This window comes from Punica granatum, chromosome 7, assembly GCF_007655135.1.
Source record: "Punica granatum isolate Tunisia-2019 chromosome 7, ASM765513v2, whole genome shotgun sequence".
NCBI lineage: Eukaryota > Viridiplantae > Streptophyta > Magnoliopsida > Myrtales > Lythraceae > Punica > Punica granatum.
The window spans coordinates 28,259,446-28,277,761 of record NC_045133.1 but is presented as its reverse complement, the minus strand read 5'-3'; the positions used below and the strand labels follow the sequence as shown (position 1 = coordinate 28,277,761).

The 18,316-nt window shown below is 37.1% G+C and overlaps 1 protein-coding gene across 3 annotated transcripts; it reads left to right on the top strand.

The window, feature by feature from the left end:
- The first annotated feature begins 2,761 nt into the window (after positions 1–2,761).
- Positions 2,762–10,963, top strand: LOC116213408 (probable LRR receptor-like serine/threonine-protein kinase At1g53440). 3 transcript variants are annotated; one of them, XM_031548320.1, is made up of 24 exons: positions 2,762–3,139; positions 5,310–5,487; positions 5,608–5,679; positions 5,810–5,878; positions 5,964–6,035; positions 6,132–6,203; positions 6,298–6,369; positions 6,455–6,526; positions 6,648–6,719; positions 6,854–6,925; positions 7,035–7,112; positions 7,202–7,273; positions 7,368–7,442; positions 7,557–7,616; positions 7,780–7,818; positions 7,910–7,959; positions 8,045–8,412; positions 8,527–8,725; positions 8,813–8,950; positions 9,153–9,271; positions 9,370–9,580; positions 9,675–9,912; positions 10,034–10,184; positions 10,333–10,963. In XM_031548320.1, exons 1-24 carry the CDS (start codon positions 3,037–3,039, stop codon positions 10,747–10,749), a joined length of 3,069 nt encoding a protein of 1,022 aa, XP_031404180.1. In that variant the 5' UTR covers positions 2,762–3,036; the 3' UTR covers positions 10,750–10,963. The 3 variants fall into 3 exon arrangements, with proteins under 3 accessions (XP_031404180.1, XP_031404182.1, XP_031404181.1); XM_031548321.1 differs by lacking the exon at positions 2,762–3,139 and adding an exon at positions 5,170–5,215; XM_031548322.1 differs by lacking the exon at positions 5,310–5,487 and having other exon boundaries at positions 2,764–3,139.
- The last annotated feature ends 7,353 nt before the right edge of the window (positions 10,964–18,316 follow it).

The window sequence follows — 18,316 nt, the reverse complement described above, 5'->3', positions numbered from 1 at the left end:
CATTACCATAAGAGAAAAAATTTTCACGAGGGTTGATTTTTAGAATTGACCCGAAAAACAGAGATATGGACAGACTTACAAAGGAGCGGTCCTAAAATTCAATATTCGACTGCCTGTAGATTGGTTCTGACCTTTCATTGAATGGGCTCCCACACTCTTTAATTCGACTTCATTCTATATGATAGTGACTTGATGTTCACATTTTTCATGTAACACAGAAGAATCAGAGTCGACTTCTGTCCATTTATATTGGTAGCACTCGATTCAGCTTAATCAAAACGGTAGCATTAATGGACAACAGCAAACATTGAAGAACACTTCACCTGATTCACGCAGCCTAACAAAACAAAGATTGCAGAAAACAGCAGCATGAGATTCTCTTAGAGTTGATTACATTGCCATGAAAATGATACTACGAACGACATTTATTAGTTAAGTGGAAGATATCGATCGCTCAAACAAGTTGCATGAAAGTACCTATATCTAAACGGTGGGGTCTCATATGATCAATAACAAATCTGACTTTTCAAATCATGCGTGTCGGCAATACAAATCTAACTTCTCAAATCATGTCGTGTCGGCAATAGTTTTACTTTGCTCAAACGTGGCCCAGAATTAATGCAGAGAGAAGAGTACAGAATACTTGTTAACAATACTAACTTTAAACAGCAGTCGGAGACCACGCTAGTCGTGCGTGATCTCATTCTTTGGTGATGCAAGACGATGGTTTGGTAAGGAACACACCCGGCTATACACATATAAGGCAGGAGCCGACGCATTTTATTGGAGATAGTAATAATGGAAACAAACACCATATTTAAAAGAAATACCAACAGTTCACTTACAAGAAGAGCCCACAGGGCACACCAACCTGATATGCCATTAGGCTTGCTTCTGCAGGCAAGATTCACTATCGGTTTGCCTTACGATAAAATCTATATCAGAGGTAAAGTTAATGGTATGTTGTGATGAATGGTGATGTTGTTGACAACATCCCCTCTAATATAATGGGATGTTGTTGTTGACAACATGGTGAGGGCGACTCTTGTTGAGTTGTATATACAAAATCACCAGAGTTAACTGGGCCCATCAATCTCCGATCTCCCTCCTTGTGTTTCGTGGGGCCCAAAATCTGCAGAATTGGGCTGCTGCTGGTTCAAATTGGGCTTGGCAGGTTTGTTCTGGCCCGTGATACCAGCTAGGGTATTAAGATCATGAGGATGTTTTCGACCGACTACACCGCTTATCATATACATATGTGAATGCCACAAAATGTTTAGTCATAACAAGAATAAATCATTGTAAACCAATATCAATTAGAATACGAATCGATTATTCTTGGTCATATTTATGCTTGTTCGAAACAAAAAATATGTTACCAAATAATAAATAGGATTGTTAACGTCAAAAAACATTTCATTAAATTGAGATCATAACAGTTCTTCATTAGTCAAGTCAACATGGTGCTTGATCAATAGATCTACAGACGACCGTATCTAACTTGCGTCCTATTATTACTAGCGAATCAGCCAATAATTTCTACATGAACAGCATTCCTTTTTGGTGGTTACTTTAAATTATTAGTTACGCTTTGTGTAATAATATATCTCTCTCTCTTTTTAATACAAAGGAGGTCTATGAATTGAGTTTAGTACAAAAAAATAAAAAACGAAATAAAACGGCACATGTTATTCTACCGATCGATAAGAATCAAACATGAATCTTCTTGATTAATTAATAGTTAAGGATGTGTACTATTACACTATAACCTCTTTCTCCATTATATCTTTTTATTATATTAAATGTATCCATGCCAGCATCTAGCATTATTGGACAAATCAAAGATGCTAAATAACATTATTTGTGAGAGCGTCCGGTTAGTCTCATCGAAAAGAGAAATTAAATTTTTTCCACATAGAAGGATACTGAAAAATTATTTATTATAATAAAAGATACATTAAATATCTTTCTTCTTCCTTTTGTCTTTGTCTTCTTTTTTTTTTGTCTTTGTCTTTTTTTTTCTCGGATACTCATTCTTATTCCTTTTAATTACATCATATTTGAAAATTTTAAAAATATTTATTCTATATATTCATAATATATTTTTATCAGGTTAATTATGTAAATTTTATATGTGCCCACCTATAAGGCGATTCCAAAAAAAAATTATAAATATATTTTCTTTTTTCAATAAAGATGCCAGTAATAAGTATATATTGTTTGGGGAATTAATCATGGAATTACTCTTTCATTTTATATTAGTATATAATATATTCTCAATTATGATTCTTTGCTTATGATACATAAAAATATTTTTTTAAGTCGTCATGTTCTTATTGAAATAATCATATATAAGACCCTATATATATCCTAATGAAGAAGATTTGCTCTTTCTTTCTACTAGTTGTTATGGTTTTTTTCACAAAGAATTACATATGAGAGTAAGTTTTTGCATTCTCTACTTTTTTTTAAAACTTTGCTTTTGTTGATTTTTTTTTATATTTGAAACTGATCCTATAATATTAACTTTGATTTTTCAACAAGACCTTTAACCCAATTCCAAATTGGCTTCTCAATTGTAACACTCTTTGGTTTAGTTGATATTCAAGTAAATATATCGTTTTTACTTAATCGATATGAATGATTTTTTGTAATTTGTTGATATCCTTGACATAATTCATTTGGTTTTAATTAAATTATTTATGCATAACGTGCAAAATTATTTAGATTAGTATCAATAAAAAAGCGCAATGTGCAGGTCATTAACTAGTTCTTCCCTAAACATTCATTAACGAACTACCTCCGCCTCTCATTCCTCTATCACAACTCTCCTTTCTTTCTCCAATAAGAGAACACCCAAACACAAACCTCTTCATCCTCTGTGAATGCTCGCCTCTTGGTCGTAGTGGTCAACGTTTGCAGTTCGTGCCGTCTCTCTTCTTCGACTGGTTCGAGCCAGTGCCACTCAGTCGGTTTCGTCGGAACCAAGGCAAAGAAATTATAGTTATCCCTTGATCGATGCAGAGTTAGTAGAAAATGGGATTTCTTCTTCCACTCTCTGCCATCGCAGCCTCTGCTCTTCTCGTTCTTTGCTCCGTTTTCTTGCCATGCCACTCGCAAGTTTTGTCGCTCGATGAAGGTAAGCACTAAGCAAACGCATGCAGTACGATATCCCATCCTCCACTCTCTTCTTGTTTACTGTTACTTTATTTGTGTTAAGTCATTCAGAAACACCAAAATGAGAAGAATGAATGAATGAAGAAACTGCTTGCGATGTTAAAGTTTTTGCTCAAAGACTGGAATTCGTTTTTTCTTTTCGGTGAATTAGAGACTGGAAATTCAACTTGTATTTGCAGCAATTTCTCCTCTCCCAGCAATCTGCTCGCTTTCGGTGAATTCTCCGGTTTGAATCAAAATCCAGTTAATCTTAATTATGGCCTCTAGCACTGGGAATTATCTTTGTTTTAAATATATAGTCATGATTTTTTAGAAGCGCTTTCAACAGTGCAGTGAATTTTTTGTTCCCCTACTGCATTTTATCCATCAAAAGAAATTCTATGCATGGTTGTATGATGTTATTGCATGGTTGGGAAAAAGGAAGAAGAAACTAAATTAGCTAAGACAGCAAAAATATACATTTTCTCCCCCCCTTGTTTGGCTGCAAGGTCCACATATACTTTTCAAAGCTCTTTTAATCAATTATTGGCTTTCACAGTGGAACTGATCAACGGCAACCGATTATTTTCTACCCTAGGCAGGGAAATTATTGATGATATGTAGCTTTGTTTGTTTCCTTCTTTTTGTGTGGGAATTGTTTGGTTATGGCAGTCAATTTTGGGGGTCTAAAGTACACCCGACAATATGGCCCACTTGCATTTCTGATGTGATCCCAAAATTAACAGATGCATGAATCTAAGTCCCGTCATAATGTCAGAGAATCTTGAAAATGCGCTACGTGTTGCAGTGTCATTTTCCCGTGTCGTTTTAATTATATTTGATACCTTCAGTCTTACTATGAGCGCTAAATATCTCCGGGGACAGGTAACTAATTATATGGCTGTGTCCACCCTAGATACTTATATTGCATGAATTGAATTCATGTGAAACTTATAGACGATCGGTTCTTTGCAGGGGGAGGGGTGAAAGAACATGTTCATCTTTTTCTTCCCTGATCTTCCAATTCAACTTCATTGAATTCGATAATTTTCAGTTATGTGTGTATATTTTAAAATTTTTGATAAATTATTTGTTGGAACGGTTTCTCTCATATATGAAAAATGGTGATGACGGGAGGTAATTCCACATGAAAAAGTTGAAAGAAAATTCATTAACTTATAAAAGACAATGGTCTAGCAATTTGTTGGCTTAAGTTTTTGAGTTGCAAATGGATCCGAGTCCGAAGTAAGCCTATGAATTTTTCCTAACAAGTGGTATCAAAGCCCAAGATAACGATCATAGGGAATCGCATACGCTATGCGTGAAAATTCACATCACACCAGGTTCAAGTGTGGAACTCATGACTATTGAAGGTCCTATCAATTAGTATTCAAGTTCGGAGGTACAAGTCTGGCTCGAAGTTAGAGGAGAATTGTTGGGATGGTTTTTCTCCTATATGGAGAATGGCGATGAGGGATGTTGAAAATAATCCCACATAAAAAAGTTGAGAATAGTAAGCCTGTGTATTTTTTTCTAATATTATTCTATTATATTATGGGTCAACTTGGCACGGGAACCGTGTGAGAATAGAGACATCTCAATACATATAGAGGACGGCTATGAGGTTCAATTAATTAAAAAAAAAAATTTTCATGTGGTCAGAGTTGAAGGAAAAAGAATCTCTAAGCTATTTATTGAATATTGACCATGACCACGTGATATAATATATATATATATATATATATATGTATATGATATGATATAACTCATAAAATTAATGTAGGTGGTGTTAAATTAAATGTTATCATAAGTGAGTTCATACCATCACACTAACAAATACATAAATATAAAACTACGTATATCAAAATAACTACATACATAAGCATGTACTTATATATATATATATATACACATGTAAATATGCGTATAAATGTTCATTTTCATACTTTTGATCTTGTGATATACATGTTGGATTTTTCGACATTCTGACAGGCTAAAGGACTAAATCTTTTCATTCAAATGAAAGAAATGGTTAAGGATAATACAATTCCTCGACATGGTTTGTATAGTTTCGATGTATGTTGTCCATCACGGGAACCACGTAATTTAACTTATCAGCAGTGTTTCTAATACATGGGATCTTTGGCTGGCAGTCGATGCTCTGAACACAATATCCACGAAGCTAAATAATACATACTGGCCAAAGTTGTCCCAGACATCGTGCAGTCGAAGCGGAGGTTTTAACAATGTCATATACGCCTCCAACGTTCTTAACAATGTCACTTGTAACTGCTCGTACAGTAATGGTTCTGTCTGCCATGTCACCAACATGTAATACATTTACCCCCGGGGAGTTAGATATACATGTTTACCAGCATGCCGTGCTTACGACCGGAATCGATCTTAACTTTCCCTCTGTTTGTTATGTTTTGTTGATTGTATGTGTTGCAGTCAGCTTAAGGGTCTGAACTTGACCGGAATCGTACCTGAAGAAGTGGGGAAACTTCCTTATTTGCAAGAACTGTGAGTTTAATCTTCCTTTTCCCTTGTTTCTCTTCTTTATCCAGATATATACATTCACTAGCTGGATTATATTCGGAGAAATTATGGGAAATCATGTTGCAAGATGTTCTTTCTTTTCAAACTTTTGCAGTGATCTTACCCTTAACTACCTTAATGGAACAATTCCTATCAACCTTACTCAGATTCCGCTCGTCACATTGTGAGTGAAATTTCCGTCTGCGCTTCTTTTATGGTAATTGAGAAAAAAAATGGAATTATTTTGATAATTAAATGCTCTACTGCAGTTCTCTCCTTGGGAATCGGATCAGTGGAACAATCCCGACGGAAATTGGCAACATTGTCACTCTCGAGGAACTGTGAGTTGTGAAGTAGAATATGGTGTTTTGTGTCTCGAATACAAGTTCTGATGTGCCTCATGATATATAGTTACACTTGTCTTTTGATATTCACAGTATCTTGGAAGATAATATGCTTGGAGGAGCTCTGGATCCGAACCTCGGAAATTTGAGCCAATTGAGGAGACTGTAAGTTTACAACTGTAAACGTAAAACTACAAATTTTATATACCAAAAGCAGTCGAATAAACCTGTAGCTTAATACTTGTTGCTTAATTTGCAGCCTCCTCTCAGCAAACAACTTTTCTGGAACAATACCCGAATCATTTGGCAATCTGAAGAATCTGACCGACTTGTAAGTTATGCAATTGGAGAATCTTTACTCAGATTAATAAGCAGAATCAAACATAAGATGATGTAACATCAGACTGTGATTGCAGTCGGATAGATGGGAGTTCTCTATTGGGAAAAATACCGGAATTTATTGGGAACTGGATGAAACTTATTAGACTGTGAGTATTGCAGCACCCTCTGCTTCACTTGTTATGGAGAATTCACTTCATGAGCAAAGACTGAGGAGTTTTTTGTGAAATATCTTTCCGTTTCTCAGCTATTGTATGATCATCTTTGCAGTGACTCGCAAGGCACGGGAATGCAGGGCCCTATTCCTTCTTCCATATCTCTGTTAACAAACTTGAAGGAGTTGTGAGAAACTTCTTTTTTATTCTTTTGATTTGATAAAATGCGTCTCTCATTCTATTTGAGAAATATTTTCATTTGTTTAAGTCACTGATTGCGGACATGTTATGTGCTTCTTTCACATGTTAATTATGTCTCAGGAGGATTTCTGATTTGGGTGGCTCGAGCTCACCTTTCCCCAATTTGCAGAACATGACCAACATAGAATACTTGTGAGTGTTCATTTATCTAATACTTAGGTATCGATCCCTTGTCTCCTTCTTTAGTTGACCTATCACTCGGATTATCGACACATGTGCTAACCCTTGCTTTGCATCTCAGGGTTCTGAGAAACTGCTTAATTACTGGTCCAATCCCAAGTTACATTGGCGAAGTAGGAGCAGCAAATTTAATACTTCTGTATGTGTTTGTTTCATTCACTCGAATAAATTAATGCTGATCTGAGAAAAGAAGAGAGATCGTAACTTGTTTTGCCATAATTCGGGCAGGGATCTCAGTTTCAACAGATTGACTGGTCCAGTACCGCCTTCATTTGACAATTTGGATCGTCTAGAAGTCTTGTAAGCAAGCGTGTCCTTCTAGCTTCGCGTTTTTTTCCCGGGTAATTTGTCACTCAAAAGAGAGGACACATCATATGTATATGCTGTGATACAGGCATTTGACGAACAACTCACTGAGCGGAGAAGTGAATTGGGTACTTAATTGGGCACTTAACAACAAAAAGGACTTGTAAGTTTTCATTGAACTTCATTATAACTCACGGTAAAGTAGTTTTCATTCATGTCATTATTCAGAAGATGTCAGAGAATTGTTTTTATGAATTATGTTCCGGCTTTGTGTCAGGGATCTATCCTATAACAATTTAACTGGCTCTTCTACATCGACTTGCCAGCAGTCAAATGTGTGAGTTCTTCTTATCATCCTGTTGTCTTCTCCTATCGACAACCATCAAACATACCAAATGATATTTCTAAAGCAGAAATTTCCTTAAATATACAGAAAAACAGGAATTGGAAGGTACTTGGGTCTGTAGTTTCTCTTCTAAATTCATTTCGGCACTGTACAGGAACTTGGTTTCAAGTTTCGCATCCACAGGAAGCAACTCGTAAGTTTTTTGGTAATATCTTGCTTGTTTATCATTTTATGTTATCTTTAAGATGCACATAATGAATTCCATACCATGGTTCGATCAATAGAAACGCTTGGTGCTTGAAGAAGAGCCTTCCATGCTCTGGAAAACCCCAATGTGAGTCCATAATCCAATATCACAAATCATCCGGGTCGATTAGTAATTATACAGTCTATCTGATATGTGATCATACAACCTGCAGACCACTCCTTATTTATCAATTGCGGGGGCCAGAAATTGAAGGTCGAGGGGAATGAGTATGTGGAAGATACAAGCAGAGGGGCGGCATCTAGCTTCATCGCTTTCGATGAGAAGTGGGCCTACAGTAGCACCGGATCTTACACTGGAACTAATAACTTACCCTCCACTGTGAACAACCCATTCTCTCTAAATGTAACGGACTCGGAGTTGTACAAGACTGCCCGAGTCGTCCCAAATTCTCTCAAATACTATGGCCTATGTATGATGCCTGGGAGTTACAAAGTACGGCTTCATTTTGCTGAAATACAGTATTCGGATGACAAGACCTTTAGCAGCCTTGGGAGGCGATATTTCGATATATCTATTCAGGTCAGTGAAAATCGATAGTTGTTTTCTTCATTCCATTGAATAATCACCGATGCCGTCATTGTAACCTTTAGCTTTCAGGTTAGTTAGCGGTCGTCTTTCATTACTTTCTTGCAGGGCAATGAAGTGTTAAAGAACTTCAACATTATCGAAGCAGCTGGAGGTGTCGGGATCGGAATATATCGAGATTTCGATAACGTCACAATTACTGGTACCACTCTGGAGATTCACTTGTACTGGGCGGGAAAAGGAACAACAGCTATTCCAGATAGAGGTGTTTATGGACCTCTGATATCTGCTATCACAGTGACTCCGAGTAAGTTCTGATCAGCAGATTTCTGGGATTCATTTTCTCCTTACGGCTCAACATATAATTCCTTTAATTTATGGCTTCTGCTTGCAGACTTCAAAGTCGGAGGAGGTGGACTATCAACTGGTGCAATTGTAGGAATCGTGATATCCTCGGTCGCTTTCGTCTTACTCACATTGTTAGTGTTACGATTGGCAGGTCTTTTAGGTAGAAAAGAAGCCGAAGATCCAGGTTAGATAATTCGCATCAAACTCTTATTACATTTACTGAACGTTCGGTACATTACATCTGATCAAGATATCGGGTTCTAGAATCAATTTCCACTGAAATCCAGATTCAATGGACCGAACACCATGTTCCAAGTTTCTTTGTTCGAAATGACACTCATTGGCTTAGTTGTTCTGATGAAACTTAAATTTTTCTTTCTTTCTAGAGCTACGTGATGCAGACCTACCAACAGGTCGGTTCACTCTAAGACAAATAAAAGCTGCCACAGAAAACTTTGATGCTGAGAATAAGATTGGAGAAGGAGGATTCGGGCCAGTCTACAAGGTAAATAGTTTTTGAAATTTTCATCACATAAATTGTTAGAAAAATGTATTAGATTTTAGTGAAGATGCCTGACACTAATACATTGTTCTTGATCTCAGGGTAAGCTATCGGATGGAACTGTCATAGCAGTGAAGCAACTCTCTTCCAAATCGAAGCAAGGCAACCGAGAATTTCTCAATGAGATCGGGATGATTTCCGCTCTGCATCACCCAAATCTCGTGAAGCTTTATGGATGTTGCATAGAAGGAAACCAATTGTTGCTTGTCTATGAGTATTTGGAAAACAATAGTCTTGCCCGCGCGCTTTTCGGTAAATATTTATACTAAGAAAACATCGTTAATGTTATTTTCAGACTTTGCATTCTCATCCTTCTTTCTGTGTCGTTTCATGAATTTTTCTTCAGGACGCGAGGAGCAAAGGCTTAATTTGGATTGGGCAACGAGGAAGAAAATATGTATTGGAATTGCAAGGGGATTGGCTTATCTTCACGAGGAGTCTCGGCTGAAAATCGTTCACCGAGACATAAAAGCAACCAATGTGCTGCTTGACAAGGACTTAAATGCGAAGATTTCCGACTTTGGTTTAGCAAAACTTGACGAAGAGGAGAACACACATATCAGCACCAGAATAGCTGGAACAATGTTAGTTGGCAGTTTTCTCATGTTGTTTTCTTAGCACACATTGACTTTGTTTTTGTGTTTCTTCTCTAGTACATGTTATTGAGGATCCCGCTATACCGTGCTTTCGATTTTCCATTTACAGAGGTTACATGGCTCCTGAATACGCGATGAGAGGTTACTTGACCGACAAGGCAGATGTCTATAGCTTTGGTGTAGTTGCTTTGGAGATTGTCAGTGGAAAGAGCAACACAAACTACCGCCCAAAGGAGGAATTTGTGTATCTCCTTGACTGGGTAAGACCGTGTTCTTAAATTTTTCCGGTAAAACAAAGATAGACTATTATGCTTTCACTGAGATGCACATCTTTCTTGTATAACCGAACATGACCTAATGGTTTATTTTTCTGTTGTTTTTTTCATACCATATGCCATAAACATAAAGGCCTATGTCCTGCAAGAGCAAGGAAACCTTCTTGAGCTTGTGGATCCGAGCCTTGGCTCAAACTACTCTGAGGAGGAAGCGATGAGAATGCTCAACCTCGCACTTCTGTGCACAAACCCTTCTCCGACTCTCCGACCCCCGATGTCATCTGTTGTGAGCATGCTTGAGGGCAAGATTGCAATCCAAGCCCCTCTAGTCAAGAGAAACACGATGAATCCTGACCCTCAATTCCGAGCCTTCGAGAGGCTCTCGCACGACAGTCAGACGGACGCTTCTTTGTTCTCCCAGGACAGCCAACAGGTTCCAGGAAGCAGGTCTATGGAAGGTCCCCGGGTCAGTTCGTCAGTTTCTTTGCCAAGTACTAGGAACGAGACTCGAGATCATTCTACAGAGACCAAACTTCTCCGCAGTCCTTAGGATTCTGAGTCAAATCTTTCATGGGCATATGTTGCAGATTATTTCCATCGAACATATTATATGTATAGGAATTAAAAGGCAAAGTAGAATTATGCGAGATAGGATTCCAATATTGAAACTGTAATTCTAAGTTAAGTGAGAAGTCGGTTCAGAGTCCGTCTGATCATACTACTACTTTAAACTCAAATGATAAGATGATCCTTGTTTTGTGTTATGATCTCTGCATGGAAGTGTGAGCCAGTTAGGCCATTGACATCGCTAACATTTGAAGAGGAGATACGGAAAGAGACTGACAGAGAATCAGACATTTTCTTATCCTGACATTGAGCAGGGAAAAGGATATTATTTATAAATATTGTAACAGACAACACTAACGGCAATGAGTTGAAGTAGCTCAACATCAGTTCCTGTGTGCTCTCTCTTCCTCATGGATCCTTCAGCAGCTCCGCCAAGTGGTTCTTCTCGGAACTATGGAGGTGGGTCGCTGCAGAATACAGACTGGCTTCTCAAAGATCTCATTCTGAGAACGACCCGGCATTCATGAGTTTATTGGTTATCTTGAGAAGCTCCCCGCACAGAATACCCATGAGTGGGGCTGACAGTCTGTTGAAGAACCAGAATTACCCGAAGTTTTGAGTTTCTTGCAGGAGGTCCTTGGAATTATCCCGTAATATCCCATGGGTCCATGGCAATCTCAACCTGCTGAAAATCTTGCAAATAGCAGAGCTAGTGGTGAAGAAGATGGTTCTCTGGAAGAGAACACTGAAGTATTCTTGAAATCCTATTATCGTTTGGATCAACGAAGTGATCGCATTACCAGGTGGATTATGCTCCATCTGGAGAAAGAAGAGAAATCCCTTGCAGCTTTACGACGTTATTTGCTCTTCTGGGAATCAAATTTATCGGTATTTCAGCCACGAACACGAATGATCTCTTCACCTCCCGACCTGGTTGATTCACCGTTCCATCATGTTCTTGCTGCTTCCCTTACAAAACCATAGGCGGTGTGAGAATGCCTCGTGTTTTTGGATATCAGGACTCTGCAAAGCGACAGTTGGTAGCATTGGAAATCTTATAACCAATTTTCGACCCCAATAAAGGGAAACCTGAACAGTCCTGAGAATCTGCTGGGCCTTGTCTTCCTCAATCTACATCTTTTTCGTGCTCTCTGGGTTGCTTTTTTGGGGATTCGTGATAGGAGGTTTTGTATTGAAGCACTTGGTCGAGAAACTGATCTCTTGCCAAGATCTGAGCATAGATTGCATCCGTGTTGTTTCGCTCTTTATGCCGGAGTCCGAGTACTATCAAAAGCTCGCAGCTGCTCTCTGCTTCTTCCCATTTTTGACATTTTCGGTTAAGGATTGAATAAAACCTTTGAAAACATGGCGAGGGAGACTCACTCTTTATGAATTGTATATACAAAATCACCAGAGTTAACCGGCCCCATCAATCTCCGATCTCCCTCCTTGTGTTTCGCGGGGCCCAAAATCTGCAGAATTGGGCTGCTGCTGGTTCGAATTGGGCCTGGCACGTTTGTTCCGGCCCATGATACGAGCTATTGCATTAAGATTTGAGTAAATAAGCAATTTCGTTTTTGACTTTCACACGTTGCATCAATTTCGTCCCTAACTTATTTTTTACGTCAATTTCGTCCCCGACTTTACACATTCGCATCAATTTCGTCCCTGACCTTGCACATTTGCATCAATTTAGTCCCTAACTTGAAGGTTATATCAAATTGGTCCTCCACTTTACACGGTTACATCAATTTAGTCCCTGACTTTACGCGGTTACATCAGTTAGTGGTACAATTGCATCGATTTGGTGCTTTTTTGGGGTGGATGCATCGATCTGATCCCAATGCGACATCAATTTGGTCCCCTGTCACATCAATTTGATCATGCCGTTAAGTTTTAATGGTTATGGTGTTAAACGGTGGAAAATGTTACATTAATTTGGTTCTCGTGCTACATCAAATTAATCCTTGAACCATTTTTTAACAGATATAACTAAACTCCCGCCCATTTGTTATATCAATTTAGTCCATGCACCATTTTTTAACAGATCTAACTAAAACTCTCACCCATTTACTACATCAATTTAGTCGCTGCACCATTTTTTAACACACGGAATTGAACTTCCGCCTTCCTTCCTCCTTCCCCCAACGAAACAAAGCCATCTTGATCTACTGGATGGTTCAAAGCAAATGCATTGTAAATGGAATGAAGGAAAAAAACTTACCAAAATGAAATGAAATTAGAAAAATGACTATATTATTATTATAGACAAAAATGGCTACACAAAAGGTACTCAAAATGCTACACAAAAGGTACAAACAGGGGCAAAGCAACAACCCATTTGCTACACAAAAATGACTAATTTACCAAAAATGCCTGCACAAAAGGTACAGACGGAGGCAATATCTTTGGCAATGTAACATGTATCCAACCCAAGATGACGAGCTTCTGCAAAAGGTACAGTAGCAATTTGGAATAATCCAAAATGATAAGCTTCTGCAATTTGCAATTCAGTTAGGTGGAGGTCCCCTTGGTTGGAAATATGTTGCAAACCTAGCAGCAGTTCCAGAACTTGCAGCTTCCATGATGTGTACTGTGATGAGAGTGTGATGGGGCCTAATTGGAGGGGACCTCACTGGAGGGGCTATAGTGCAACAATTAATCAATGCGGTTTGGTTTCAAACGAAATATGACCTATCGATAAGAATCAAAACAAAAAATTCTTGGTTAATTAATAGTTAAGGATGTGTATTACTACAATATGACCTCCTTCTCCACTATATCTTTTTATTATATTAAATGTATCCATGTCAGCATCTAGCATTATTGGACAAATCAAGGGTGCTAAATAGGAATAACTAAGCAGCCCTAGGACATTTTCCGAGAAAATTCTTCCTCATACCTAACATTAACTTCTTCTTCTTTTCCGGCTGAGTACTAAACATTAACTTGAAACAGCAGAGGATGATTGTGAAGAGATAAGAAAATTAAAGAGAGATTAATTTTGAAGAGGCTTGTCATAACCATTATATTATATTATTATATACATATAATTATTTGAGGTCCGTCGGATTCTGGGGGCGAGTGGTTGGGTTTTTTTTCCCACCTTCAGCCCCCAAATTTCTTTAAAAAAAACAGTTCAAAAAATCTATTAACATATATATATATATATATATTCTCAATTCCTTTCATGGATTTTCCTACATTTTTTCTTGGTTAAACACAAGATACAATAGTCGCCTGTAATTTTATCTGGATGATGCTTTTAACAAATGTCGAACTTACACTTTAAGTAAAGTTCGTGTCGCGATTATGTGATGCTTTTAACAAATTTCAAATCTGTCAATTTCTTCCCTGAATTGTCCTACATTTTTTCTCGGATATACAACGGTGGCCCCGTAATTTTGTCGGGACCATGTGATGCTTTGAACGAATTTCAAACCCACACTTCAAGTAAAGTTCGTGTCGGGACTATATGATATTTTTAACGAATTTCAAACCCACACTTCAAGTAAAGTTCATGCCATGACTATGTGATGCATGCTTTTAACGAATTTCAAACCTACATTTCAAGTAAAGTTCGTCACATGACATTAGTTGGCCATTCAAAATCTATTATATTGTGATCAAGCCCGTATCCAACACCATTTAGGAAATAAATTATTAATATGTTCTATTTTTAGTTTCTTCATTTCATCAGCACAAATGTTTATAATTGAAAATGTCCTTTTTTCAGTGAAACGCAAGAGTACAATATAGCCTATGTGATTTGGTTGTGAATATGTGATACTTTCAACAAATTTCGAACTGTATACTTCAAGTAAAGTTCGCTACTTCATATGAGTAAGGCCACTTAAAGTCTATTATGTATTGTGATAATGTTTTTCTAATTACAAATATTGAAAATTAAAATTAAAATTGACAGGTAAAATATAAGTTTAATACCGTGTAATATATATTAATTAGTATAACCTTTTTGAAAATTTGGATCATTTATTAGCAATCAAGAGTTCATAATTTATACAGATAAGTGGTTTTATCATTAGTTTCAGTTATATTATATGTTGATTATCACATAAATTAATATGATAAACCAAAAGACTGATTAAAAGAATTTCCAGCCCGCGGCATCGTGTGAGTGCACCCTAGTATTAAGAATAACAGTAAACACAATACATAAGGGGAAGCAAAATGAGGTTTCAGTGCATGCAGATTAATGCATGCGCCCCACGTGAAACAAAGATGTTATATATACTTGATTCTTATTGAAAGGATTTCCAAAGCACATTATTTTTTCATTTCTCATATCCTCTACTAGTTAGTTAGGCTCGAGTAGATTTCTTAACTAATCTTGTTTATATTCGTAACCAACTTAATCATATCCTACCATGTTTTTCTTCAATAGTGATCAATCAAAATCTTAACTGTGCTTAGCTGCCCATGCAATCCATGATGCATGTCAATTTATCTGAAAATTCCAACTCTAAAGTGAAAAGACAGTCATATTATACGACCCACAGCATAAATATATAGCAGTCAAATTGGTATTTTAAAAAAAAACAGAAAACAAAGAAAAGTGGCGATCAATATCAAATCGTGCACGTACCATGGATTGTCTTTATATATATATATATATATATATATATATATATAATATTTTATTTCCAGTTCAAAACAATGCATGCAGCTAGCATTACCTATTCAATGAACCAGTCATTCGAGACACGGGCTATGGTAATTAACTCATTTCGGGAACAATTGAAGCATATAATAATATATAGGAACTCTTCGTGCTTGTTTGATTGTCGGTGTGTATGTGTGTGTGTATATATATATATATATATATGCATTCAATTCTAGCAATTGGTTGGTAGGAACTCCTCATGCAATTGCATATTTCAGCGGTATTCAAATTGAAAGCAAATAATTGATCGAATCGTATTGGTTCAGAAGAAACCCATTTAGGTGAAATAAATGGAGATATGCGCTCGGATAATATATATATATATATATATATAATATAATAATTCCTCAGGATACAGCCGGACAAGGGACGATGGACGACCGATGACCTTTTTGCTTGGCGACAAGAGCCGACTGACGATCAAGTTGACCACTAGACTCGTTTAACGGCCTAGATTCGATCCGATCCTATCCCCATCCCTTCTGGGTGGGCCCCGCAGGGCACAGAGCCCCGCTTGCATTGAAAAGTCCGAATCCCATGGGCGGCTTCCGATTGGGCAACAACATTATCACCGGTTCGCGGTTTCTCACATGCTGCTCGTACTTTCAGGGACCCGTTAGTCACCTTGACTTCTTCCGATCAATCAAAAACCGAAGAAGCTCATGTTCACATTAGCCACCGGATACGATGCAGTCCAAACCATGCATGTTCGTTATGGGTGGATTTTATCAGAGAGCAATGCGTACAAAAAAATTCAATGCAAATATGTTGTGATCAGATCGGAGATCAGTTTCTTTCTCTATGGTGAGAGCGTCCGGTTAGTCTTATTGAAAAGGTAAATTAATTTGTTTTTTCACATAGAAAGATACTGAAAAATTATTTATTATAATAAAAAATACATTAAATATCTTTCTTTTCATTTTGTCTTTGTCTTTGTCTTTTCTTTTTTTTTTTGTCTTTGTCTTTTCTTTTTCGGGTAGCCATTCTTATTCCTTTTAATTACATCATATTTGAAAATTTTAAATATATTTATTCGATATATTCATAATATATTTTTATCAGGCTAATTATGTAAATTTTATATTTGCATATATCCATGTGCCATATATAAGGCAATTCCAAAAAAAAAATTATAATTATATCTTCTTTTTTCAATAAAGATGCCAGTAATAAGTACATATTGTTTGGGGAATAAATCACGGAATTACTTTTACGATTACTTATGATACTCTTTCATTTTATGTTAGTATATAATATATTTTCAATTATGATTCCTCGCTTATAATACATAAAAATATGTTCTTATTGAAATAATCATATATAAGGCCATATATATATATATATATATATATCCCCTAATGAAGAATATTTCCTCTCTCTTTCTACTAGTTGTTATGGCTTTTCACAAAGAATTACATGTGAGAGTTAGTTTTTGCATTCTCTACTCTAAATTCTTTTTTTTAAAAAAAAACTTTGCTTTCGTTGAATATTCTTTTTTTTTTATTTTTGAAACTGATCCTATAATATTAACTTTGATTTTTCAATAAGACCTTTAACCCAATTCCAAATTGGCTTCTCAATTGTAACACTCTTTGGTTTAGTTGATATTCGAGAAAACTATCAAAATAGTCAGTGAAATATTTTAAAACTAACAAATTACTACTCGAAAGATATTTTGAAACAAAATGATCATTGAAAGACCAGAATCCATAACATTTTGGTATTTCCGTCAAAATTCCGTTAGTGCCGTTACGGGAAAATGACATGGATGGTTATGTGGCATCTAGTAGCCAAACGGCGTCGATTGACAGTGCACATCAGCATGTACAACGTCGTTTATGGCATGAAGTTTAAAAAATAAAAAAACTGGGCGAAACGATGCCGTCTTGCTGCCTCTCCTTCCCCTAATCGAACGACGTCGTTGTTACCTATCCCCTCCCTCTCGCCATCTGCAATCAAAATGAGGTCAACCCGACGAACCTCCATCGAACTCGACGTCCTTCCTATCTCCTCCCCCCATCGAACCCGACGCAACCCCCTATCATAAGAGTCATCGTCGAGCTTGAGTTCAAGCAGTCGTCGTCGTCGTCGTCGACCAGTTGAACCTAGACCAGTTGGACACACGGACTCGTCGACACACGACCGCACGAGCACCGCAGTAGCAACTCTAAGTGTGACAGCGGACTGAAATAGAGATGAAGGGGGGCCACGTCGGGTTCGATGGGGGGAGGAGATAGGAAAGACGTCGGGTTCGATGGAGGTTCATCGGGTTACCCTAATTTTGATTGCAGATGGGGGGAGGGGAGGGGATAGGTAGCAACAATGCTGTTCGGTTGGGGGAGGGAGAGGCAGGAAGACAGCGTCGTTTCGCCCAAGTTTCTTCTTCTTCTTCTTCTTCTTCTTTTTAACTTCAGGCCATAAACGACGTCGTGCGTACTGATGTGCACTGTCAATCGGCGCTGTTTGGCTACTAGATGCCACATAAGCATCATGTCATTTTCCCGTAATGGCACTAACGGAATTTTGACGGAAGTACCAAAATGTTATGGATTCTGGTCTTTCAATGATCATTTTGTTTTAAAATATTTTTCAAGTGATAATTTGTTAGTTTTGAAATCTTTCAATGACCATTTTGATAGTTTTCTCTTGATATTCAAATAAAAATATCGTTCATACTTAGTCGATATGAATGATTTTTTGTAATTTGTTGATATACTTGACATAATTCATTTGATTTTAATTAAATTATTTATGCATAACGTGCAAAATTATTTAGATTATTATCAACAAAAAAATATTCAATTGCGCCTACACAACACTCGGGTCATCAACTAGTTTTTTCTTAGACATTTATTAACGAACTACC